At 44.2% G+C, this 27,833-nt stretch overlaps 1 protein-coding gene across 3 annotated transcripts; it reads left to right on the plus strand.

The window, feature by feature from the left end:
- Window positions 1-662: 662 nt before the first annotated feature.
- LOC128301670 (band 7 protein AGAP004871-like) lies at window positions 663-26,964 on the plus strand. 3 transcript variants are annotated; one of them, XM_053038262.1, is made up of 3 exons: window positions 663-1,221; window positions 25,503-26,019; window positions 26,101-26,964. In XM_053038262.1, exons 1-3 carry the CDS (start codon window positions 966-968, stop codon window positions 26,489-26,491), a joined length of 1,164 nt encoding a protein of 387 aa, XP_052894222.1. In that variant the 5' UTR covers window positions 663-965; the 3' UTR covers window positions 26,492-26,964. The 3 variants fall into 3 exon arrangements, with proteins under 3 accessions (XP_052894222.1, XP_052894230.1, XP_052894237.1); XM_053038270.1 differs by lacking the exon at window positions 663-1,221 and adding an exon at window positions 13,949-14,065; XM_053038277.1 differs by lacking the exon at window positions 663-1,221 and adding an exon at window positions 22,908-22,975.
- The last annotated feature ends 869 nt before the right edge of the window (window positions 26,965-27,833 follow it).

Raw genomic sequence — 27,833 nt, forward strand, 5'->3', positions numbered from 1 at the left:
ACTCGATGTACGTCCAAATCAACCGCGACTGGCCGCGACCAACTAAAAGTTCCTGCGCGAGAGTGAGGAAAATTATTATACCAATATTTACACTTACTAAAACTGGACCATTTTATGTACACAACCGGCTTGACCGGTGGAGATGATTTCGCTTTTAAGTAGACGGTAAAGGTAGTGCGAAAGCAGAGCAACTCGCACACGCACCGTCCTGCTGCCATTCCAGAGTCCAACCGGTGCGTTTGGGAAGATAAAAATCCGTAAGATCTTGCTCCACGCGTGTTTGAATAAACAGTGTCCAGTCCGGTGAATCGCAGCTGTTTTGGACCACAGAATCCATCCCCCGGTATCATTTCCAGGTGGGATCATCCCACTAGACACTGCTGTGATCTTTGCAAGCTGCTACGCATCTTCGGACCACGAACAGGGATCACGGTGCAAGTACACGCTTCAAAGCGCAACATTTTTGAGTCATCTGTTCGAGACCCGCGCCGCTTTTTGGAGTCCCCCGGCGGTAGGTCCCGCGACCGGATTTAGCAGGAAGGAAGCACAGTGTCGAGGCAACGCGTCGTGCGCCGGTGCTTCGCCTCAGTCCGCCTAGCTCCGTGTTGGTTTGCTGGTGCGTTCGTGCCAGCTGCGCCACCGTTTCGCGCATCAGTACATCATAACGCTTCGGTACGGGTGGACTGTTCGCTGTTCGCGATTAAACCGGGTCCGTCGGTTCGGGTGGGCGCGTATTCCGTGCGCTCGTGCTGGTGCGTGCATAAACTGTGCTATCAGGTTCCGGTGCGCGTGCATCCAATCGAATCCCTTCGCTGCGGATCTGTTCACTGCAGAATAAGCGATTTAAGTGTGCTCAGTGGTGGGAAGAATGCTGCAGGTAGAACGCAACCCAAAACCGTGCTGATAACGAACAGACAGTTGTCCAAAGCTAATTGTGAGAGTGAGAGTGTCCTGATAACCGCAAGATGGATTGGGGTGAAAGAACGATCGTGGAAGATCAGCAGAGTGTTGATGGATTGCGGGCGGATGTGCGACACGAGCCACCGGCACATCAGCAGCAACATCTGCTTCAGCAGCCACTGCAACAGCCACTGCTGCAACCGGTCCAGCAGATCCATACGTACATGCCCCAATCTACAACGCCTTCCCTGCAGCCTCCGCCTCATCACAGTCCACTCTCACTGGCAATTCCGATTTCTGACGCATTGCGACATCGAACTGGCAAGTAGCAACTACCCTTTTTTAACAGAATTTTTTTTAACACAAAGCATAAATATTTATCATGAAAACTGTCAAAATATATGTGTCCATATTTTATATGTCAAAATATGTCCATATATATGTCAAAAAAGTCCAATTCACAGTAAATCTACGCTATAGGAGAATTAAACAAAAAGAGCTCAAAACTCTTAAAAATAGGAAATAAATCACTTTCTTCATTATCCGGCAAGTAAGTTTAGGCGAAGGTTAACCAATACCTCCAATCCCCATTTTGCTATATCGATACGCGGCAGATACCATTAGCCGGTCGCAGTCCGTTTCCGATCGGTACGGGGTTTTGGTTTATTTTTATTTTGTTAACCGATCGATTAATGTAAAAATAAACACAAATCGCAAAAAAAATACACACACACACGCGCCAAGAACTCCTTCTGACCTCCAAAAAAAACGTATCAACCGCCGTGTGCGTGTAGTGTACATGGCACGCAAGCACGTGCCAACGATGCGGGAAGTGTCCGTGCTGAGGTGTTGATTATTATGATTTTTCTTCCTGTACCCTTCGACCACGCAGAAAGGAATGGTTTCTTGTTTTACTTTCATTTTTGTGTTGTTGCACTCCTTTTTTTTCTCCGATGGTGAGTAGGATGTAAATGTTCGCTCGCGTTGGTTTGGGGGTGCGGATCCATTACGAACCGGTAACGGTTTTAGTGATATTTGCTGAGGTTTTCAATGGATCGTTTGTTCAAAAATAGAGCAAAACACATTAATGTTGTAATTTGAAGCAGTTTAAAACCGATTTTGAGTGTGTTGATAATTGGGCTAGATTGAATAAAAAAATGAGAGGAAATCGAAACCAATAAAATGCAGGTCCATAAATAAAATCGCCTCAATGCAAATCTAATAGTAAAACGATGTTACTAAATCATGTTTTCTAATTTGCAGCTGACACTAGACACGCATTAAATGCTTAGCCGAAAGCCACAGCGATAGGAAGTGTTCGTTACGGCACGCATTCCGATCGTGCTCGCGCTAGTCAAAATAAAATCTGGACATCAACATGCTACCCCCCATTCCACACACACACACGACTTCCGCGACACGGTGTTTGGATCGGCACTATCCAAGGCGTGCGTGCATGCGTGTTTTGTTCTTGCACGTAGAAAGTTTTAAAACGATCGTGACGTGACAACGCACGTTTGCGCATAACAGGATGTCCTGCTGGGTGTGCTCATAAATCAGGCAACCACGGCGATCGGGAACGATTCACAGCGTTCCGATAGTTTATTTTTGTTTGCTTTGGGGCCGTACGGGCACATTGTTGTCTCGCCGGAATGTCGAATCGGCTTGGAGCAGCAAAAATATTTATGTTTTGCGCACTTGTGCGGTGAGAAAGGATTTTATGAGGTGAGTTCGATCGGGCCAATGTTTGCACGATACGATCGGAAATACCTTCTCGCATTGAGCTTCTTGACGTTCATTGGTACATCGATCGTGTTGGTGGTCTGTCGAAATTCGTAGTAACTCGATGTGTTTTATTTTTTACAAATTATTAAGTTCTAAAACTTCACGATTGATCACCTTCGCGGTGGCGTTTATTTGGAGGATCCAAGTGTTTAATGGTGTGTTCATCTCATTCATTATCCGAGCTCACGCCCACCCCCACATGGGGATGTATTTACTACCCTATCAACTTACACGACATCCCCGAATCCCCCGGTGTGACAATCGCCGCCAAACAGTGTTTTCCACCGTCCGTTGGGTTCTTCTCCTCCTGTGCGTGGCTGGGCAGGGCAATGGAATCATTCACAGATAATTTATAGCCACGCACGCACGTGAAGAATTATAAGGCAAATATTTTTAGATTTTACCGCCTCATACTGCTCTCTCCCTCTCTCTCGAGCACTTTCCTCCATCATGGTGACCGCTGGGAGTGGGAAAATCCACTACTGTAACACGTGGTTACAACAGCTAATCACTGCACACCGGCTCCCGGGGAATTATGTTCCCCGCTTTGGCAACACTTCGGGTCGGGAATACTACCGGAGAGAATGTGCTTGGATGGTGCTTCAACGGTGGAAGGCTCAAGAGATCAAGTGGCTATTTACCATCTCAAAAGGCAGCAAAAACACTTGAGCGCTTTCCGTCTCTCTCCTGCACACACTCCCTGTTTGTGTGTGTGTGTGTGTGTGTGTGTGTGTTGTATACTAAAAATCCATAAATTAAGTCACTAATTAGCCGACGGCAAGGAAACTGGCCTGGAAATACAAGCAAAACACTGCCAATACCCCCGTCCCCGGCACACGGGTGGATAAGTTTGCACGTTTTGTTCAGATAGATAATAAACATAAACGTTTGGCAATAAATACTTCACTTGCGCTAACCCATGCCTAGACATTAGCACGCTCCGAAGGTGAGCTAAAGAAAACAATTACCCAAAGCCGGAAAGTCGGCTGTTCAGACTTGCCCCCCCCCCCCCCCCCTCTCTGATGCATCCCCGGGTCCATGAACTCTATTCATGAAAATAACTGGGTCCCGGCACTGACTCATCCACAGCACCGCAAGGGGTTGGGCACAGCACAAACATTCACCAGAAGGCAACCGACCGGTGTGCGTCCTGCAGCCCGTGCAGCCGTGTGAAAACTGGAAAATCTCACTCATTAACTGGAACTCCCTGTAGAAAGCATTTTGTTTTTTTTTGGCTGCATTCACAACGATAAGCTAAAAAGTACTGGGCGTCTCCATTGAGTTTGCTCCATTCTGTCAGAACTATTCTATCTCACTCACTACCCGAATTAATATATCGCTTTCTCACACTTTCTCACTTTTATCTCATTTTCTTCTTTATTTTGCCGTCTCATTGTTTGCATCATTTTTCTTTCTCCCTTCTCTGTGTGTGTGTGTTTGGTTTGTGTATGAAATGTGATGAAAGGAATGGTTTATTCTTCTGCTCCAGAAATCACGGACAGTTTTTCCGGTGTGGTTTTTCTTGCATTCTGCGCTCCTTCCCTTTCTCCAGTCCCGGCGGAAATGATTGTCCAAACCCTGACCTCTCGATCCTGGTCGAATTGGGTGTTCTTTCTTCGGGTCCCCCAGCCCCCGGGGCGGACGTTTGTTTCGCACGGCTTGTTTTCTCACTTACTTGGCGTGAAAGAAATGAAATAGAAGAGGAACACCACCGTTGGACGACAAGACACCCCAATAATTGATAGCCGTTCGAAGCGGCCCCGGTAATCGAACTGATGGGAGTGAAGATCAGCGAATTTCCGGTACCGTATCCTTGTCGTCTGGTTCGGAACGTCTGATGGGAGCTTTCTTTTCGCTTTACGTCTTCTAGCTGAGGCAAGCAAAGACAGCGAACCGTTGGAAGCATGGAACGATAAACGCGTACAGTGTGGCGGCACTTTGTCTGGAACGCCGGATGGTGTTCAATTTTCTCTCCTGATCTTTTACCCCCCGGGTTGGTCGGTGGACTGCGTCGGTAGACTCCAAACGGTCCAAACGATATGACATTGTTTCATTTTCACTTCAGCGCGATTTTTCGATCTACTTCGCCCACCATTTAACGGGCTCATTTGTCGTGAATGGAAGCAACACAACGATCCCAGCAATTCCCCCCGGCAGAGAACAGTTGGTGGCGAACAAAAGCGAATGTTGGCAGTGGCCATTGAAGCGTTGAGCCACCGCGCCGGGAAGAAAAACAGGGCGGAAATAGTTCGGCTTTTCGGGTGGCGTCGGATCAAACTTCCGACATTGTTTATGCCTTTTGCTGGCACTAGTTTACTGCCGCTTCTAGCATGTTGGTGCATAAAACAGGGTTTAATCTTCCTGCTCTTTCCATTGGCACGCCTTTATTCACCAAAGTAAGTCCCCACAATCGAACTGCTTGTGGAGATGTTTTCTTTTCTCGCGTCCGATAGATTTGCCCCCCAACCCAAACAGATTGAATTCAATCCCAAGAAGGACATTTTCGTTTTCATTCACCCTGGCAGAGTGTGGCAAACTCTTACAGCAAATAAATAAAAAAAACACTCACCCATACACTCTTGCCTTACACAAATAATCCACCCCCGGAACTGATAGGAAAATTATGCATGCAAATGTTTCCCCCTTTTTTCATGTTTTATCCCATCGTCGAGGACAAACAAGCTCGTAATGTTCGTTCCGGGGTGCACAAACAGCCATTGAGTATGGCTGGAAAAATAGTCCTGCGATATTGTTTTGACTCAATCGTATCGGTTTTTAATTCATTCAACAGTAGTAGTGGGACAGAACTTTTGTTATATATTGTTTTTTCCTGCGATTCGGGGTGTATATTACAGAAAAATATATAGAAGAAAAGGAAAATTATATTCCTTTTGTGACAAACATTGTAAAAACATTCAGTACAATTTTTGTTGAAGAATTTTTGCCCAAATCAAGTAACCCGCCGAACGCATTGTCTAAGGCTAAAGTTTTGTTCCCGTTTTTTTTTCCGGCGTAAGCTTTCCACCGCATAATTTAGCACCGGATATGCTAAGTGAGCAAGCGTGAAAGGATAATAATATACATAAACTCCTTCGGAAAAATACCACACACTTATTCGTCCTTTACAATGCAACCGACCGCAGGGCAACGGCACCACAATGCACCATTCGGTGGGTTAAGCGTTCCAAGCGCCGTTGGCTTTTGCAGCGATACTAATCAAAGAGAACAATGCAGGAAGAAGTGCATCTAACGACTACGGTATCCAGTGTTTGGGGTGGATTATTTGAAAACTGTTTCTTTGCCTGTTGGCCGATCCTGTTTTGTTGGGTAGCAAATGGAGCGACTTGGCTTTGGTAGAGTGCTTCATACTAATTTAGTCGTTATCTGCCATGATTCTACTGATCTAGCCTTTTTACCCGTTGGGACTTTAAAGGCTTTTCTCCACAACATAGCTGCAAAACTTGCACTGTAATCTCTGTTTTATTCCTTATTGTTGATTTTATATTGTTAGGAAAGCTTTCGCTCGAAACATTTCGCCCGAAGAAAATAGTTCATCTCAAAAGTTAAGTTATCTGCTAAAATAATGGGAATTTAATTTAACGCCAACGAAACACGGGTGTGCGTGCGCTTGCGACCGAGTACGACTTAATTATCCCTTGGCTGCAATTTTCTACTCTCCACAAAAAGCGTCATTATACACGAGTATCAAAACTGCAAGTGCTGTTTCGGTTTTCCTTCTCTTCCTCGTTTGCTTTATGCGGACAAGAGTGCACTCGAGAAAGAAAAGCCAATATCCCCACAAAGAAGAAAAAAAAAACCCTCGCCACAGATGAAACTGGGTGGAAAATATTCGTTATGATGTGACAAGATGTGTCGCACAGTGCTGAAAGAAAACGACACCAACGATTTTCAGTTCTCGTTGGTTTTTTTTTCTCCTTCTCTCGTTATACCGCTGCATCTATTCATTCTCTTTTCGGACGCACCAGTCTCCGGTTGGATGCGTCGTTACATCGATGCGGCTCATTGGATAGCGACGGTTGCTGGGTTTTTTTTTCTTCTTTTGATTCGCCCTGTCTGCTCGAGAATGTTTTGACTGTGGAAAATCCATTCGAATACTGATTTAATGGAAATGTGTGTCGTCGACTTCGTTTGGACATCTTAGACATCATTGAGAATGTGCTGAATGTTCAACAGAGGACGCGCTCGACGATTCGAAGGGGGAATGTGTTGTTTCAAAAAATCAACCGTTATTATTGCTTTTCTGCACCCCTTCCCTTTCCATAGATGTGGCAACCGTTTAACGGGAGCTTTGATCTGAACTTCCCTTTAATGTGGTACGAGTTGTAGCTGGCTTAACTGGCCAATAAAATTCCTACAACGAATGGGATTCAAGTACTCTCCCGTACGATGGTTTCATCAAACAAACAAAGACACTGAGACAGTCGCGTTTTGTGTGTGTGTGCACAAGAGATTTCGTGCCATCTAGTTCGGTGCAGTAAAAATGGTCATAAAGATTATTAAATATTTATGTTTACTGTGTATTTAAAGCAGCACTCATTGAGGACAGGATTAAGTCAATTAATCTAAAGCCAAACTCGAATTCTTCACTGTCAATTTCACAGCCCGCTTCCAATAGTTTTAATTCTTGTTCATGTGCTGTAACCATTGAGAAAGGTTTACGTTACAGACCCATTTCGGAGCATTACTTTATAAATTCTTAAACAACCATGTAAATCTATATAAATCTTTCAGCAGTAACAACAAAAATTTAGAGCGGTTTCACCAACTATCGAACGCAAAAAAAAACAAGGACAACGTACATTACGTGACCCCAAAACCCAATGGGTGGCAATTGAAAAAGCCGAAAAGCGATCGAACAGAAGGGAAGAGACCGTTAAAATGAAGGTGTGCCATAAGTTACCCAAAAGTCACCAAATGTTGGCCGCACGGTTGACACAATACCAAGCCAGATGCAAACGCTTCGAAGTCTATCGAATCTTATGGTTTAACATAAATCTGTCCTTACTGCTAGGGAAAATCGAGGCAGAAAAACATTTGTTTTATTTGTCATTCTGGTGGTTGAAGGGAAATTCGTGACAATGTGAATTTTCTTCATCGCATTCCGTTCGATAACGATTTGCATCAAACATTGTTTGTTTGACACATGTTTGACCACTCGTTTCGAAACAGTTGTCAGGGAGATATTCTTTTCTATATGTTTTTTTTCTTCCAACACACACACACTCTTTAAGCAACAATCGAAGTGTGCAAGTGACAAACCACATAAAACAAAATGATCCCTTCTTTCGCTTTATCGCTCAATTTGCTGCGAGACATTCGCATCGTTTGCCGGATCGCAGTCGGACAATGGAATGAATCAATATTTGTAATGGTCAGGATGTATAAAAAAGAAAGCCACACATCTCACTCATGTAGTGTCCATTTATCATTCCATATTGCACGTTTGCATCCAATCCGTAACGATTGCATCACAATCTCCACTCCATTCCTCCTCACTCCGGTCATTGTTTGTTCTTGGAGACGACGAAATTCTATTTCTATGTGTCGGCTAAGTAAACTGTTTCTCTTGTAACGGGGGCTGATTCATCTACCACAGCTGTCAGACACAATGGTGGCCAACGCAATATATGTTCCCTTCACCTAGAACATGGACAAAAAGTGGTCTAATATGTAATTCATGGGTCAACTAGGATGCTATGGGAAGAATTTGCATTCTACAGTGATGAATAAAATTGTCGATGGCGTGTCAAGTGTCAGATCTACAGCATTTAACGATTTATAAGACTCGAACCGGTTCTAACTAGAGAGAAAATGAAAATAGACTGCTAGAATTGGATACAGTTTGAGATGTCTTTATATAAAACTCTAATACCATGATCAACTAGGAGGACTCCTGAATCATGCGACGATTGCTAAGTGATCAGTATAAGAGATAAGTAAATGAAGTGGGAAAAAAGAGTTTAATTCAATAAATAATAATTATTCTACAATTATTATCTTAGTTATCATAACTAAATATTTTTTAAAATCAAATTCCAACGACCATTAAAATTTCCACATTCTTTATGAATGTTAATTTCTGGGTGATGGATTTATTTATTTTTTGAATGTTTATAAACTTCCAACATTTTTGTGCGTACATCACTGTAAAGCATCTCCACTGGGAAGAATGCGTGTATATATTTCAGGTATATGCTTGGGAGTATTGTCGCTTCGCACAGTCTCCCGACAGTGCACACACAATGTTTGCTTGATACTGTCCACTGGCGGGAGTTTCCCCTCAAGGTCTGTCAGACGCGCGAGACCTCACGCCCGAACCGATTGGGGTAACAGCGTGAGCTGAAACTCTGTACTCCCTTTCCTTTTCCCCATCCAAAAGGCAGGGAAATCCTAAAAAACCTTCCAAAAATAAAGAAGCAAAAAAAGCACCGTCAAGTGTCGGTTGATAGAGGGTGCGGGCGTCCCGAGTACGGAACACAAAAGAATCTCGCACACGAAAATGTATCAGACAAAACGAGCGCATCGTGAAAGTGATGCCACCCACCCAACCCCCGGTTTGCACGAACGTACGAGAGAGTCACGCGTGCTCTCAGGATTGTTGCCCGGCTGTTGACGATGAAATACCGCCGAAGCTGATTCGGCCATATCCCGACTCCGACGGGAACACACCGAAGTACAGTGGTGGTCTTAGGAGAATGTGTGCTATTTGGAAGGATCTCTTGAGGTGGTGGGAATTTCTTAAACGATTGTTATAATCACCATAACATTCTCTTATTTAACTCACTTTATTTAAGACTTACTCCTCAACAAATCATCCTCACAGTACACACAGGAATCGCCGACCCATTACTGCAGGGCATCGTAATCATATAGCCACCACTGTGTGAGTGCCGTAATGGTTGCCGTGGTTTGATGCTGGCGGATTTCTCGAGAGTTTCGCTTCCTTGAGAGTCTCCTCGAAAATCTCGAGACACCGGGACAACGAATGCGCGATGGCGCGAAACCGATGACAATGCGAAGCGCCGCGTTTTTGGCTGCCGACCATGGTTCTCGTGCGTAACGTGGCCTATCAGACAGTCCTGTCAACGAAGTCACCGGTGAAAGATAACGAAACGTGCACGCCTCCGAAACTGCACGCGTGAATTGATCGTTCGTGCTTAAGATTTCCTACAGCCGTGTGTTTGATACTGTTGTTTTTAACCTTGCATCCATACTTTAGTGTCACTCCGAGTGTTTGGGAGAGAGAGGTATAAAGTGAAGCAAGATTAAGAATTAAAAAAAAACGCACACACATTACCCGTAAGTTATTGCCGCCATGATCGTTTGGTGCAATTTTATAAAGTGATCTTCATGCAAAGCAAGACTGTGTCTATTAATATTTTCTAACGATGGTGTTTCCGAATGTTTGAATTGACTTTAGATCACTGATGTGCGCGAAAGTGTTTCAAAACTTCGACTACATTTTCGAATGATCGCGTCGAGTTACTTTTCGATCCACCTCCAGCCCGAAATGTCATGTGAAATTAAAGTGTTCCGAATCTCTTCGCGCTAAGTGGGAACAATTAAAAATTCCTCAAACAAAAAAACTTAAAACAGAGTAGTAAAGAGTCCGGAAAGTGACGACCCATACTATGTACCACGCACAACATTTGCAAACACAGCAACTGCAACCGCCAAACCAGCAGCACACCCAGCAGCAACAGCAAGATCAAGTGCGGTGGAAAGTTAAAAGTACGTTACGTCCATCATTGTGTTATAATTCCTTTTCATTAAACTCGATCGATCGAAGTTCTATGAATTTTTTTGTTAATGCATGGTTAAATACTAACACTAAACTACTAAAATTCGTAGTGTCCGTAAAACAGTTCCACAGTCTTTGCTGCGTGGGTACCAACCCTTGGAAGTGGCAACCTGTTCCTATACATATTACTGCCGTTAATGTTCGCCCCACCCAGGCGTCGAGGTGTATATACGTACGCAAACTGTCCCACCGTAGTTCTCTGCCCTCGCATCATCCCTTCGATGAGGAGAGATCACCATTGTTTATTTCTTCCCATACGCGCGCCATATCCCAAACTCCACACGGCCCTGAAGAAAACTCATCAAGCAGTAGAAAACCCCGAACCGCCAGCGCTTGGATGGATTTTTCGTTGAGAATTCGACGCGTTTAATGGGCGTTCTGCTTCTGGGGTTGCCACCAACGCAACGGCAGACCGATCTGTGCGGGATGCTTTACCGCCCATCCGATCAGGATAGGCGCGCAGGGCAAACGGCAAACGCAATGCGTTTATGTTTACTCGAGCAGCATTCTTCTTTGCATTGGTTTTGATTTTATAAATAATCTGCAAAAAACACCGTTTGCCTACCGTTTGCTCTTGCTCTTGCTTCTCTTTTGTGCGTCACTTCATTGTCTCGGTGGTTGCACTTTCAGCTTACTCTATTTTTGTGCGGTGCGTTTAGCAGTATCGTGACAATTATCAAACGGCGCTTAATTTGCGAAAGGCAAAAGAAAAACCAGAATTGCGAATGGAGATGATGTTTTTTTTTCTATCTCATAAAAGCGAAATAGCGAAACAAAACAAATTGTTAGCCTCATTCGCATGCGGTGATTTATTGTCGCTTCATCGCCAAGATAAATTGTGGGACAGGGAGCAATTGTCATCATCACCCACCCACTGTTCCCGAAACAATTAAGCGACGTGAGTGCATGATAAAGGAAGTTTACATAGTTTTGTGATGACATAATTTTTTAAAACCCCCTCACGCTCGTTGTATGTTTTTGCCATAATTAATTACTACTAAGTGCATTTAAGCCGGCTGGCTTGTGGAGAGAACCAGCAGCCATGCTGCACAGTTTTTAATCACCCTAATGTGCTGTACCATCGCTACCGGCATTAATTGCGCACCATCAAGCAATAGAGCTTTTTCCCACACTAACTCACTAACCGGTGCGATTTGCGATGGTGAAAAAACAAACTGCAGAAGAAAAGCACCATCTGCAAACACACAGACACACAATAAAAAAAAAGAAAGGCATATCAATTGTACTGCACATTGCACCGTGTGGCTTACCGGAATGCGCCGAATGCCGCACATTGAATGTAACGTAATACGCTGATACTAATGCAGCACACGAACCGTTCGCAGCTCCGATGCACTCTCCGCAGAGTACTTCCGAAGCGTCACGCAAGCAACCCTATCCGCGGCCACAATACTACGGTAAGTTGTTGTCTGTCTAGTGTTGTATGCGTGTCTCTCTGTGTGTGTGTGTGTGTTGCTGTGTTTGTGTCTTGCAACCGAGAAGCGAACGCATGTAAACAAGCAATGCAAGTGTTGCTGATACACAACGCTTTTGGTGTTGTTTGCACTGACGATAGCGATCCGGCCCTGATAGCGTCATCCACTTTAATTGCGGGCTACACACGTTACCACGAACTTGTGTCACGTGGGACTGATGATTCATGAATGAACTATCTCCATTCAAACCGGAAACTGGTTGTGATTAGAAGTTCCAGCTCTTATTTTTTTTAAACACACACTAGTTAGAGTACGATGTAGAAATACGCTTATCTCACGCCTGCATGGTTGCGTATCATTATTTTGGGTGCGCAAGTAAGTTTCCAGCGTTTTATTTTAATTATAACATTTATGGCATAATTATGAAAATATGTCACAAGGTTTTTATTCCGAAGAATTTCTATCAGAAATTTTATATGTTTTGTGGCATTCACGAATTATAGACCAAAAAATGAAGTCCTGAAACGAATCGCAACAATTTTTGATTCACTTAATAAAAACCTCTCTCTGCATCGAAGCATAGCTTTTCTTGGTATACTTTCAAGTCTTTACTAAGAGTAGGAATATCCCATCCTCTATACTCCAAACGATCATTAACCGAAGCCTTTGTATTTGTATTGTGAATATTCGGAAACAACTCATAATACATGATCGCATTCTGATCCCACCAAATTTGGATCATGATTTGAAAAATGTTTGAAAACAGATTCTAAATTCTGCCAATAATCAATTTCCATTGTCTCCCCAAAAAATGTTGCTCATATATATTATAAATCGATGTCCGATGAAACCATATTATTAACCGATTGACCCAACCAATTCCTGCCCGAAATGTACTGACGGCAACCACTGTTGTAACACGTCGGAAACTTGCATGTAGACCCAATATGTTCGTGTGTCGATTAGATTGATGTTAATTGTATTTATAAAATAAAGATCGTTGTAAATATGTTAATAATATGCTATTTTAATCTAATATTTGTTCGAAATGTATTCCCATGCAGCAGGTATATTAATTACGCTAAAATCAAATAAATCCTGTCCGACATTCCGATGCGTTGGGTGGTAGCTGTAGATACGTTGGCCGTCTGCAGCATTATTACCACACGCATGTATCAACAAAACCCAGAGCCGACCGACAAAATTCCATCACTACCATCTTTTCTATCCCATGCCGTAATTAATTATGTATGGGAAGGGAGAAAATATTTACGACCCACCGTCAGGGTTAATACGGCGAACCGGCATCACAATAGTAACGCGAAAAAAAAGTCTCATCCTGCCCACTATAAATAGGGTTCCGATCGGATTGTTTTACAATCCTGTACGATAGTGGACGAGGAGATTTTTTTTCCTATCTCTCTTTCTCTCTCTCCTTCTCACTCGTTACAAGTAGACATTTTAGACGTAATCTCTCTTTTTTATTGTGTTCTTTCCAAGGCGTGTCCACCGAGCATAGTTTCACATACAGTTGGACATATTTATGCGACTGTATGGATTATGGTGGCGTGCTTTATTTGTGCTGGATTAAGGAACAACAGTACGTAAAAATTAATCCTCAAAATATTTCACAGTGTTACACACGTAACGCTTGTTACAGCGACGTTACGGTCTCGTTACTGGTCGAAATGATAGACGGTCTTATCGCAACGCACCCGAGGCCGACAGTCTCGTTAACTAGTCTGCGGAACGTTTACTGCTGTGTATGTACATTATTGCCGGCCACGGTGGTGATCGCCACGGTTTTGTCATTTGCAAGAGACTTCGATTAACGGGAAGCCGGTCATACTCGGTAACGTTAGTACTCGTTGACGGTTCCATCGAACCGGATCGTTCGGCACGTTCGTCTCCGTATTGTTTACGATCGTTTGGGTGGGTGTTGTTGCCCGTGTTTTTTTTTTGTTGTTGTTTCGGTGTGTTGGTGAACGGAGAAACCTGTTTACTTTTAAAAGGGTGTAGTGCATTGAGGGTGCGTCGAATATGACCGGTGTAACGAGGGAAGTAACGCCGTCGGCATCAACGCAAGCGGTCTTGATAAACGATGACCAACGGCGCACTAGTGGTGAGTTTGTCTATTGATAACGTTCCATTCTTCGAGCGGAAATGCAGAGTGAAATTACGCTATTTCCACACAACAAAAGATAGGAGATTATGAGTGACAAAACAAACAGAATTCTTATCGACTGATTGCTTCACCGATGATGTGATGCTCAGCTACGAAAACCTTGCACTAAAAAGGGGGTAGATATCAGGGCTTCAGCCAAAATCAAGTACAAATGTTTACATTACATTCAAATGCAACCCTTAAACGTACTCCTGTTACTCACCTAGATAGATCATCAAAACATAATCACTTGGCTGAAGAGATCCGTCATCGAAACGTTGTTTATTAACATATTCTGAGTGTGGCGATTACCCAAAGGCTTCCCTTTTCCCTTTACTTACTTAGCTGCCTGTAATAATAAATAAACGAATCGATCAAAAGCATCATGTGAAAATGGAACCATGTGATTTTCCTTCAAACGGAAAACACATCCAATCCGGCATTCAATATTGTTCTGTTTCGTGTTTCACCTTCAACGATCCCACTTCCCACTGGTTGATCACTGGAGATCAGCAATATTTTGATCGTATTTGCCATAAACAAGTGGGGATCCTTTCGTATTAAAAGGTTATCACATTATATTTTAACCCACGTTATTTGCATTCTTTCGAACCCTGAGATAGTTTGTATAATTTTGCGTGTTCCACTATTTGCCAAGGACGAAAGTTTCATTAAACTTGCTATTAGTTCATGGAAATAGCTCACCAATCAATCATCAACATCTCACATATAATGCTGTACGGGTAGGTCCATGATAATGCGTATTCATTGCGTCCGTATTCTGATCTTGATGATCTGTCGGGGCGCGTGTGCTGATGATGAGGCAAATTGTTTATTCTTGCAAGATTTCCACGTAATATCGTAACGTTTGTTTCGCTGTTGCTTGCTGTAGAGTGCTCAGATGTAGTATAATTTACTACTGTCCGGGCTGGGCTGTCCAACCCCCTTCTACGCAAATGGCAATAAATGTAAGACTCACATATGGTTCGTCATCTTTTACTGGTACGTTATCCCCCTTTTCGGCGTGCTTCACCGCGTGATTTTACCCATAGCTCTCCTCTAATGGTGTCTTTTATTCCACTTCTCCCTTCGAAGCACGCGCGCTATAAAGCCATGGTGCATTAATCATCGGAGCGAGTGTGTCCAATGAGCGGGTGGAGTCCATTTGCATATTCCCGCCATTCGATGATTACGTCTCATCCGCGTACGTGTGTGTGTGTGCCTGTAGTCATCCGTTTAAACCCGGTACAGATTGCCGCAATCAATGCTAGAGACTTACAACGAGAGCAACTACAGCACTCACTACACGCACAGGAAAAAAGTGTATGTAATCCTAAAGTAAACCTTCGCTAGGCGCGCATCCTTTCACATTCGAAAGAGTGTTCCATCCCGTTGGTGCAACGGACGAGGATGAAAGCGATTCACTCAAGCATCTGTTACCCTTGGAAAGCAACCTCCACTCTCACACCGCCCTAGATGGGAGGCCATTTTTTCCACTCTTCCATTTGCGAACATAAACGAATAGCCCTTGATAGCCACAGTCACATTCCATTACGCGAAATCCTGCACTCACTCGGCAACGGACTGTCCAGCCAAAAATTGTGCGCCATTTTTTGTGCGAATTTTCCCACACAAACACACACACACACATTACGCGTGTCCGACTGCGTACCGCGTGTATCATTTTGGGGTTGCACGGGTTGAAACAATATTCAACGAAACTACCCCAACGTTGAAGGAACTAGAACCGAAACCCAGGACAAACCCCATTCGGCTAATGGGCTTCGGTGGAAAACTAATTTGGAAAATGTGCTGCGTGGGGAGAAAAGAAGCAGCAACGAGAAAAAAAAGAGCCCAGCGATCGGCACAGTGAAATGGAAAACCCTTTTTTTCCACCCGGGCGCTTTTATTCCAGCATCAACGCACTGGGCGGACTGGTGAATTTATTTTATTTGAATCCCCCTCTAAAAGGATACGGCCGCAGCCGTAAAAGATGTTCCGTAAGTCATTAGGCTTAAGGGGTGATTGGAGTTCGCAACCCCCCGCGATGCTGCCCACACTATCATTGATTGAGTGGCGGCCGGTGACTAATGGAACCTTCATAAATCTTGATTTAAATTGCCCACTATATTCAAGTGTAGAGAATAAAACGGTTACACAGCGGCGAACACTTGAATGAATCGGGAAATGGGTCTTCCGATCTACGCGCGAGGGCCCATCGCTGTGCGACTGTGTGGTGCGTTTGCAGTCAGTTATTAGCGCATAAGACAAATTGTTCCGCATGGAAGAAAAGATGAATTTTCACACATTTTAAACTATCTGCTTTAACCCCCTACCCCACCATCGTTCATCATCGGTCCATGCGATACGTGGCGACATGGAGGCGCCCAATACTTTTTCCTTTTCCTACACCTTCGACCCACCAACCAGGCTCATTTATCATCCCATTAATGACCCACTGCCACCACCGGGACAGGGTGACGATGAACGTGAAAATCGTCGTTCCTTTGCCACTTGTTGAGCATGGATACCGCAAACGATTCAAGTCAAACTCGACTCGAACCCCTTCTTTTGCACACAAAGTTTTCACGGCTCAATCGCACCGTTAACCTGGCAGGGTCAAAGAAAAGCCACGGCCTGTCTTGCCGTCGGTCCGTTGAACGATAAGTAATTCTTCAAAGCAATTGTAACACACCAAAAACCCAGACACACACACGCTGGTGGCGCGATCGAACGTGACCTCGGGGTAGCCAACGGATTCATTCTTCGCACCTAGCGGGTTCCTCCTTTGTTGCGGGGCAGTTCATTTTCCGGATCATTTTTAAACCCGTTCAATCGTTCCGAACGTGTCCAAACCCTCGTTTTGACGATGATGTACAGCTGTCCCACCCCGGCCGAGCATGTTTCGTCTCATAAACTGTTTGTATTTTGATGGCCCCGTGCGGGATTTTATGTTTGCCGGCCGAATGTTCACACGAATGTTCGAATTTACCCCCACCCGCGCACAGTGTTCAGCTTTGACAGTTGATGTTTCAGGTCACGTTTCGTTAATCTCATCGAAAATTCTTTCTGTAGTGTGGGTTGGGTGTTTTTCGATTTTTTTCAAAACCATCCCAGCACACAGCCGACAGATGACCGTTGCCGTAGAATATCGAATCGAGTTTCATCCCTTTCGATTTTATCTTCCACGCACTCGCTATCTTTTTATCACTGTGTTAGCAGCAGGGGAAAAGTATTATCTTATGCATGAGCATTCGGAAAACTATTAGGCAAATGGAAATGGACAGAAACACATTGTTTATTGAAACCGGTTCGATCGCTGCGTTTATTGCGTCGTTTAGTGTTGTTGATTTATTTTTCTTCTTTTTGGTAATCCAAAAGTCTAAAACGCCTATTCTAAACGATCATTTGTTTAAAATCTAAACAAACCTCTTGGTGGTTTGATTGATTGTAAATTATTTATTATCTTTTTGGTCCGACGATGGCAGAAAGGTCAACTGAAGCGTAAATCGATTGTTTACAGGTTCTTCATTCAAATGAGGCCACATAAATTGGTATTCAGTCATTAAACAGTAAACAATTTCGTGTGTACGTGGCTAGGTCAAACTGAACAAAGTTGGGTGAGCAATGCAACTAGAACCATTGGAACTTTCAAAAAATTTGAAAAAAAAACTTCAAATTGGCTGAAAATCTTCCTAAACATTCAAAAATTTTTATCTCTATCTTCTAATGAGCCACTCGATACAAATCAGAGCTCGATCTGTACCACTTAATTCCATTAAAAATGAAGCAGTCTCTCGTGGCAGAACTACTGTGTATGTTCTGCAGTATCTTTTGAACTGTAATATTATTGAACGCTTATCAAATTTTTGATGATATTACACAATTATTACAATATGTTATCCATTGAAGGGCGTCGAGAGTATTTGACAAGAAATAAGCTCCAAATATGACTTTCAAGTACTGCAAATTTCCATTCACAAATTAAGAAAACTTCTTGCGAAACTGCGTGTGGAGAATAATGCTAATAGATTCATTCTAACCTTCGTTAAAATATCGCATAGTTGAATCAATATAGGTTTTTTTTGTTTTCGTTAGAGCGGCCTGGCCGTATCGACTTAATTTACCACGTAACCGGATAGTCAGTCCTTGCTACGGGGGATTGGTCCGGATGGGATTTTGGTCCGGGCCGTTCGTGTGAAGATCGGCTCCGCTACCATCATGCCACCGGGCCGCCCCGCATCAATAAAGGTTACTCTTAGATAAATTGATACTGTTTTCAGGTTGAATTTAATACACAATAATACACAACAATTATAGAATTCCGACTAGAAAAGGTATAGGGATTCAGTGATGCCTCATTGTGAGCCTCACAAATGCCAAACATTTTTCCTTGTTATTTATGATCTATTTTAAATTTTAGTTTATTTTGAGATAAATACTTTCCGGCCCACCACGGAACTTTACGAAAAGATTCTTAGCATGCTTGAAAATTCAGAGTTTGTTTAAAGTCCTCCAGAGAAATGATCATTTAAAGTCAAGTTGCCCGGAAGATAACTCCTATTTTTGTACTTTAACATTTTCTTTCTCTTGCATACTTTAAACGATCAGAACTTTCATAACAAAACACCTTAGAAACCAACATAAAGTTGTAAAAAATGAAAGGAGACAAGGTTCAAATTTACGACGCGACTAAAAATAGTGATCGTAGTGTATTACGGCCTTAACTCAACAATGTTCCTCTACGTATTGCTACATTTTGCTCAGCATGAATCCCCACTAATCTCGCTCAATTTCTGCCTCACACTAAGACAAGATTAGTTTCCTTTGAGATACATTCCGAATGTCTTAGCTAAAGCCTGTTCCATGTCAACTTGTAACCGATAGGATCAATGTAATAAAGAAGGCTACCACCACTAATCGGACTCAAGATCAAATTCTCGCATACAAAGAGCCCTTCTTCCCATTCGCTTGCCCGTCATTAAACCCTTTTGGATCAGGAATCGGCGAACTGGCGCATTTCAACGCCTGCGTTCAATATTTGGACAACAGCAAACGGCCTTACGGTCAGAGCGCCGCCTTGCCGCCATCGCTGTCGACTACCACCGCAGGTCCATTGAGTCGACGATTTATAAATATAATTAACACCCTTCTTTAACCCGCTTCCTGTCGATCTCGGTTGGACGACTTATTGGACGGATGATCATGTTGTTGCATTTTAAACAAACACACACGCACACAGGCGTGTAGTAAAATTGACTTTTTGACATTTCCCGCGCTTTGGGTGTGCGATTGAAAGCGATTGCTTCGAGTTTAGTCAGACTTTCAGCAACTAGCGGTAAACGGGCCCCGGCCACGCCACTGCAAAAAGAGTGTCGTCAGCAAACGCGTGACGGCGGGTAGACAGTAGGGCGGTCAACCCATTTCAGTCGTCGCCAGCAGTCGCGGCTAGTTGGGTCATCAAAGTGTAATCTTCCCGGTTGCTCATCTGCCACCCCGCGAAACCGTCTGCTTAAGCTCATCAGACGGTAGGGACAGATTTGCGTCGTCGTTTCGTGCTATCTGCGATCGTTCTTCCGCATATTTTTCGACTGGCGTTTCAGTTGGACAGTGTGCGGTAGTAGTCGAACCGTAACATTAAACGGACATCGAACAAGAAGGGTGGAGAAAAAATACCCCCAAAAATGCCGAGAAGTCCAAAACGCACCCATCCGAACGACTGTCCGAACTTAATTTGGCAAATAAACAGCGCTTATCTGAGACTTGGTATGAAAATAAATCGAGTCTTTTTTTTTTTGTTGTTGCCCCCTTTCTTGTCTGGGTCTCGCAATGTTTGGCAGCAGAACAGAGATGAAGTTGTGACAGTTTCGGGCAGTTTTGTAGTCAACTTTCGCTGGTAAAGTGACACGTTCATTACCAATAAAAGACAAGAAAATGCTTGTCAAAACGTCACAAGAGAGCCTTTTTTCAAAGACCTATCTTAGGAGATATGTTTTACAATCAATTACGACAATCCACGGCTAACGCACCCAACCAACTTCAGCTGTAAATTAGCAACACTCCGCTAATCTGACGCCGTACGTCTAGAATTTATATCCTTCGATAAGACCTCCGTGTTTTTCCACCCTACGAACATTTTTGAATGCCGATTTAAGCCCAGCATTTGTCTCAGCCTCCGAGAGCCCATTAAATTCGTGTTGTGTCAATCTGGTGGTGCTCTTTAATTTTCTATTACAATTTCCCTCACTGGCCGGGTTTTGCTTATTCATTCCCCCCACAGCTAATGCACCCGTACGTTCGCAGGATGATCGTTTAATTTTATTACCATTGCTGTGTCGCCCATCAACGGGCAGATTTTTGATTCCTCTTTCCCAACCAATCGTTCGCAGGCGGGGGAGTGAAATGGGATACGGCATCACAGTGCCGCCGGTTTTGGATGCCGGCACGATGTGTTGCATGGCGTTATTGTGGTCTCATTGTGCGGTTTTAATCTACACATTTTATCTCATCCCATTCCACGCGGGCGAACAATCGATGTGAAAGAATGTCAGCACGAAAGACGAGAGGTGATAAACGGAGAGACTACAATTTAAAGAAAAAAGGGCACCATACAGCATCCCCAAGAAACATGTCACGAGAATGTGTCCCATGATTGTTTCCGTCCGGAGATGGATTGTTCTCAATAGACGGCACGGGAACAGTTTTAGAAAAATAGATTTAGCACCCCTGTACATGCTCACTAGTGAGGAATTCTATATCATCCTCACTGCAAGGAAGCACGATTTAACTGATTCGTTTTATTGCTTTCGGTTTGTTTATACACTGTCAAATGATTTTCCCTTTATAGCTCTCGGATAAATCACAACGTGATCTTATTACCAAAATTGTCTCTTTTTAATGTGCGAAATCTGAACCCACTGCATCTGCGAACGTGTAAACGTGATTAATCACATCAAATGCATGCTATGTCTCTTTGGGTTTGTATCGTATCTCACTGGGGCTAACCATCTGATTACGTAGTTTAAGAAAAAATGGTCTAGCAAGCCAATATATCACAAAAGTTATCAAGTTCAAGAGAAAAAAATCCAAGAAAAATTCATCAAAAGATAAGATAACTGACTACGAAAACAATGCGTTAATCAATAGGACTGATTACACAACTCAACAATCTTTTTGCCCCTTTTGTGCTTTGTAACAGATTGTTTATTTATTGCCTTTACCGGACAACTTTTGAAGGACCGATTGTATTCAACACTAGAGTGACTGAACCGGTCATTTTGTCTGGTACGCTTCAATTTCAAAAAAATAATCTGTGGATTAAACAAGTCCACTGCAGTTGATGTGTAATTTAAATATTTATACTAAAGCTGAAACTGCTCAAAATATTTAAACAAATTCCAACTCTTCAAAACAGTTTACAAAGAAACAAAATGAAATTGAAAAATACTTGGTCGTTCTTCAGTTGAAAGATGAAAATGTATTTTACAAGCACAAAAATGTTTGATAAGTATTCTAATAAAAATGTTTTGCTATGACCAAAATGCGATAACGAAAAGTAGTTACGGTAGTAATGATAATAAACATAAGAAAACAGGAGAACTCTTAATTCTGTTGAATAAAATGTGTAAAAAGTACAACTCGATAATAGGTAATAGTAAAACTAGGTAATATAAAGGTCACTAAATTCATAAACGAATAAGAACAAACATAAAACCAAACGAAAACAAAAGAGAAACATTCCAACGGAAAACATCGTTCAATGTAATCCTCATGTTAGTTAATGTTGTGTCAAAAGGTTCCTTCTCATTAACACCCCAAAACACTGCAAAACTCGGATAGAAAACCGCTCGTCATGTACTTGAGACATCCATTCGACATTAGTTGGTGAACATGAAAAGCTGGAAATAGAGGAGAATGGTCGCTGCATCACACCACCCGTGGTGATGTTGGCCACGATTTACCGAATCCGAATTCGATTTACGCTCACGGTCATCGTGTTACGAATTGGATGTCGTTTCTCTTCCCGCTGACCGCAGCGTAATGTAAAGAGCGCATTTTCCGTGTTTTTCCTACCGAGTATCATCATTACCGGCACCAGCCACCGTTTACACCATTTGCTTTAGGTTTCCTTCCCTCACACACTCTCTCGAATTTTCTTCAACTTGGAGTTGCGTACCAAGGTGTTGCGTGTATGTGTGCGCACTTTTTTGCTTCTTCAATTTTATAGCTTCAAATTTAAACTCACGGAGATTTGCACAGAAAGAGCACTCAGCATGTTCATGTATGTTTTTTTCTTTTTCGAGGGCGCAATTCTAGGTGGGGTGGAGATGAAGATTCCACCACACTAGTGGACCATTGGTTTTGCGGTGAGTCTAACAGTTCGAATTTCGATTTACCTCGGGTGCCTTCGTGGGTGTAAGCGCGTTGCTGGGAGCATCACTACCTTGTCGGTCGCTCACACGCCTGGTCACACGCGTCGCACCGGCCTGTGGGTGGTTGACCGCCCCAACACACCAACGGTGTGAAAAGTGTCACTTTGTACAACAGAAAAGCGCGCATCGCAAAAAAAAAAAATCCTCGCATCGATCAACTACACAGTCGTCTGGTTGGTTTGTCCCTCGTGTGCAGTTGTCGGTTTCGGGAACGGTTTGTAGGACACGCCGGCATCGGAAGGTGCGGCGAAGCGGAGAAATAAATTATGTTTTCGGACCTTCGCGCCATGGAACGACCTCTTGGACGACGGCTTGTCCACACCGCCGTAACCGATGCGTGAAAATCAAGCCGCACCGTCCGTCCTGCGTCCGCGCGCCATGGACACCGACTGTCTCAGCACCGAGTCTGGCGGTTGCGAGTGTTACGTAGACGTCCGTAGGTATCTTTTTGTGAGGATTAGGAACCAGTGCCGCTCGTGTGTCTTCCGCTAGCTTCTGGTGCAAGTCTTTCGCTACTGCTCGCTTGACCAAGCAGGTGAAGCAATGGAGCCGCCTGGTGGCGCGATCGAGTGTCAAACGTTTCAGCTCTCGTGACTGTGTATCGGCCGGCATCAGCAGCTTCGTACGGTCGTGCGGTCGGTGGTTCGTGTTTGCCATCGCCACCGATGATCCTCTCGGGCGATGCGAGTTAGTCTGCAGCTGCTCGCCGTAAGTGGCGGAGCTATCAGCGTGTGGCCACACATTTTAAACTCATCTCACGCGGAACGCGGAAGTGTAACGGGACGAATTATCCTCCTGTGAACAAAGGAAAACGAAACGGAAAAAACGCTTTTCAGTGAAAACGCAAATTAGTTTAGTACAAGTGAATTTTGTTATAAACTCCGGTTATGCTCCAACGGCCAAGTTCGAATGAAAGCGCGTTGTACATTAAGCAAGTAATCACATTTAATACACATTTGACGTTTTGGATCTGTTTTTTGTTTCATCTGCTACTTGGCAGCACACCCGAGTGCTCAGTGGCATTGGCAATCGGCAATCGGCTACCGTTCGATTAATTAATATCCAATTTCCAATCCGATCCGATCCGATTCCCGACGGTTAAAAATGGTCCCATTAATTATGCTTCATCTGGTAGCGGATTGAAACGGCCACTTCCTTCCACGGAGGATGCAATGAGAGCAGCTGCTGAGATTGAACAGAGCGCAAATTGTGTACGCCCGGTGAGCCTCTCGAGGAGCGCATCGCCATAAACAAGATAATTTATAACGCTCGATTTGAGATAAATGCGTGAAAGATAAATAAAAAAAAAACGTTAAACCCGTCGGATACTTAAATCTTCACCGCTACACAGCCAGCAGGATAAAGAGCGATATATATATAAATTGCTCTTCGTTAGCCACCGCACGTTACGCACACGGCAACTCATCTCCATTTGGTTCCATTATTCAGCGTTAAACCGCAGTTTAAAATACTTCACGCAAGGAGCATCTTCTTAATAGATTTCTTCAACAACAAAAAAACACACACCAGTGTTGGTGCCCTTAGGCGCGTTCACGATCGTGAGATGCACGCGTGGCTGGAGGAAGAAAACTCGAGGTCAGGGCATGGAAAGCGCCTAGCAAGTGTTCGACAAACACACGCGCGCGTGAGGTGGTTAACGAACATAAACAAACCATTTCCAACATAGGAGGGCAAACAACTCCAGCGCCAGCTCAAAAACCACCCACCAACAAACCAACGCACGAGTATATCCTGCGCCGCGTGTCTTGCCCGTCGGGTGTATCTGCTGCTTGCTGCTTTTGCATTTTCCGAAACGATTTGTGCTAATTGGTCTCTCCAACCACCCACTCGTGTGTGTACTCGGTTGAGGGCGAAGCAACACAACGAGAAGATCCAAACAAAACGGGAACTATACGTGTGCTCTGGCTGCCTGCGTGTGTTTGTGTTTTTCCGCATGTCTACAGAGAGTTAGAAAGCCCATCGATCAAAACACGATCGACATATCTAGGAAGCGTAGTGTGGAATCATAGCGCACGCACTTTATTATTCCATCGCCACCCATTCATTCCGGTTTTCGCCCGTCCGCCATTATCCGTCCCACCAACCGTTCGATGCGCGAGTGAGTGAGTGAGTGAATGAAGGTGGTTTGGAAAACATCCGGCGGCAATATACTGCAAGTTAAGTTGCATTCTTTCACCAAGTGGCAGTGGAAGCGCGTGTGTGCGCATTTGTTTGTTAGTTTTGGCAGCGCTGGGCGCGCGATAACCGTCAGTCGAAGACGAAGAATGCGGATGGTCTGTGATGTTAAAGTGTGAGGATTTATGCACAGTTGTAGTGACGCGTTGAGGAACACACAATGCAAGTGTTTAATAGCCTGCACAACACAGGCAACGCATGAAGAACCGCATCATAATTGAAGGCACATCGCTGTCAACGCGCACAAAGGCACACTCAGCTGCAGATAAACCGCAACTCTTTGACGTCTTTTTGAGCCTTGAGGAGTTACACGCTTGGTTGCAGGCATGTCTAACAATTCACGAGTGCATCACGCCATTTTTCTGCAACGAATAAACAGTCCTGTGAGGTTACTAAACCACGCACACGAATTAGACTCGTTGTGGGAGGGGTTTTCATTAGTTTCTTGAGTTCAGCTGTGGCGTAGTGACTCCTTTCATCCTGACACCTTCTCCATTGTTAAATAGCTTTGTTCGAATGCGAAGCCAATTTCACTTGAAGATAAACAATCTGTGAACCTTCACCTTCAATTCACGTTGCATGAAGTTGGTTGATTAGTTTTGAAACGCTGAAGTTTCTTTCATCTCTCAAGATGAAGTTTACTTATGCCATGTGAGCAAACTGTGATGAATCGGTCTTTAAGTTGCACTCACTAGACATCGCTTTGAATTGTTAAAAGACAACCGTGTTGATTATTTTCTCCTTGCTTCCTTTCCTTCCACCAACAGCCGAAGCCGATTCGATAGGATGCGTGGAAGTGCTGGCCACCGTGTGCTCGATCGTGCTGATGGTCCTGACCCTGCCGATCTCGCTGTTTCTCTGCTTCAAGGTGGTGCAGGAGTACGAGCGTGCCGTCATCTTTCGGCTCGGTCGATTACGTTCCGGTGGGGCCCGCGGACCGGGCGTCTTCTTCGTCCTGCCCTGTATCGACAACTACTGCAAGGTTGATCTGCGTACCGTGTCGTTCGATGTCCCACCGCAGGAGGTACTGACGCGCGATTCCGTCACCGTGTCGGTCGATGCCGTCGTGTACTATCGCATACGGGATCCGCTGAATGCCGTCGTGCAGGTAGCCAACTACAGCCACTCGACACGGCTGCTGGCGGCCACAACGCTGCGGAACGTGCTCGGTACGAGAAATCTGTCCGAGTTACTGACGGAACGAGAAGCCATCTCGCACTCGATGCAGGTCACGCTGGACGAGGCTACCGATCCGTGGGGCGTACAGGTAGAGCGTGTTGAGATGTAAGTTTCACGGGAATAGCTACAAAAGATAAGCATATCCGATTAGTGATCACTCACTCTATCCCCACACTTACCTTACAGCAAGGACGTTTCACTGCCGGATTCGCTGCAACGCTCGATGGCAGCGGAAGCGGAAGCGGCACGTGAAGCTCGTGCCAAAGTGATCGCCGCCGAGGGTGAGATGAAATCGTCCCGCGCACTGAAGGAAGCCTCCGACATCATGTGCGAAAGCCCGGCCGCACTACAGCTGCGCTACCTGCAGACGCTCAGCAGCATTGCCGGCGAGAAGAACTCCACGATCGTGTTTCCGCTACCGATCGAACTGATCGGACCGCTGATGAACTTCACGTCCTCGCTGGGTGTGCAGCGCACCACGGCACCGATGCAGGCGGCACCGTGTGGCCCCTCCACGACGACCAGCACATCGTCACCGCTGGACGGCCATCCCGGGCATCAACCGCCACCCGAGTAGCAGCAACTTCCGCGCGTACACTTACAACGACGCCACCATCATCAGCATCGGCGGCATCATCACCAGCAGCGGCCAGCGCACCGACACCGCGAACCGGGTCCATCCGGTGACCGTAAGATCGTCGGACCGAGCGTCATTGGATCCGCCTCATCTTACTCCCTATCCTCGGCGGAAGATTCGGCCCTCTGCTCTCCCACCAACCGTTTGGCACGATTTATTCTAGATCTGTAGGGCGTGGGAACTATTTTCTATTCAACCACATAAACGAGGAGGGCAAGGAGGGAATGAACAGCGTAGCGTAAATAACATAAAAAGCGAAACAATACATAATATGCTCCATCCACGGTCGAACGAGCCAAACAATCAAACGATATACTAGTTGTTGATGTTTAACAGTGTTATCATTTGCCATTATTCTCTTTTGAATGTGTTTTAACGTAACGAACATGATTGTAAATAAAGCCGTATTCGTACTAAACAAAATTGCTTCCATTGGGACTATTTTAATCATTAAATTCTGGCTTTACAGCCAGGAGACGCGGGAACAGACCGATAAACCGAAAGAACGATTCTGCTGGGAGAGTTTTAAAAAAGCTTCTTAAACAGTTTAATCATCGGCCCATATCCAAGATCTAGATCCTTTCACAATGTGTCCCTTTCCGTGAAGTAGAAACATGAGACCCTGCATTATCCGCTGAATTGCCTTCGTCAGCAAATGCACACATACACACACGAAAAAGGATATACAAATACGCTTAAGAACGCTCACCCTTAACAAATGTACCTGTCGCCAGACAAAGGATTAAACCCTGAACCAATCCGCTTAATACACCCTTTTCATCTTCCTTTTGCAGAACGCTGGTCCCTGGTGTGGCTGTTCGTACCTCTACGTCTTCCATATCTTTCCGCTGCTGTTTGATACTTACAACGCAACTACATTACACACCTCCACCATATTACATTGCAATTCAATTGGCCACGTTCTAGCCGAAAATGGGGCACATCATCAATTTAATACAATTCCTCTTCCGCTTCACAGGTTTGTCGCTTATCACGCCATTCAATGATCTTCACGCCGGAACGAATTCAAACACACGGTTGACAATGAGTAATGGAATGGACCAATTTGCATACAAAATGCACCATAACTTCAAGAAAGACGATCATCAATTTCAACCTAAAGTGTGATATGCTTTTTTTCCTTTTACACACAAAACTCGAGATGGAATAGCGTTGGTTTTACATGCTTTATATTAGTAACATTGATTTGTGTAATAATAAAACACGGATTATAATAAAAAAGTGCCAAAAAAAGGAGCAAATGAAACGTGTCGCAAAAAAA

Source organism: Anopheles moucheti, chromosome 2 (assembly GCF_943734755.1).
Source record: "Anopheles moucheti chromosome 2, idAnoMoucSN_F20_07, whole genome shotgun sequence".
NCBI classification, from domain to species: Eukaryota; Metazoa; Arthropoda; class Insecta; order Diptera; family Culicidae; genus Anopheles; species Anopheles moucheti.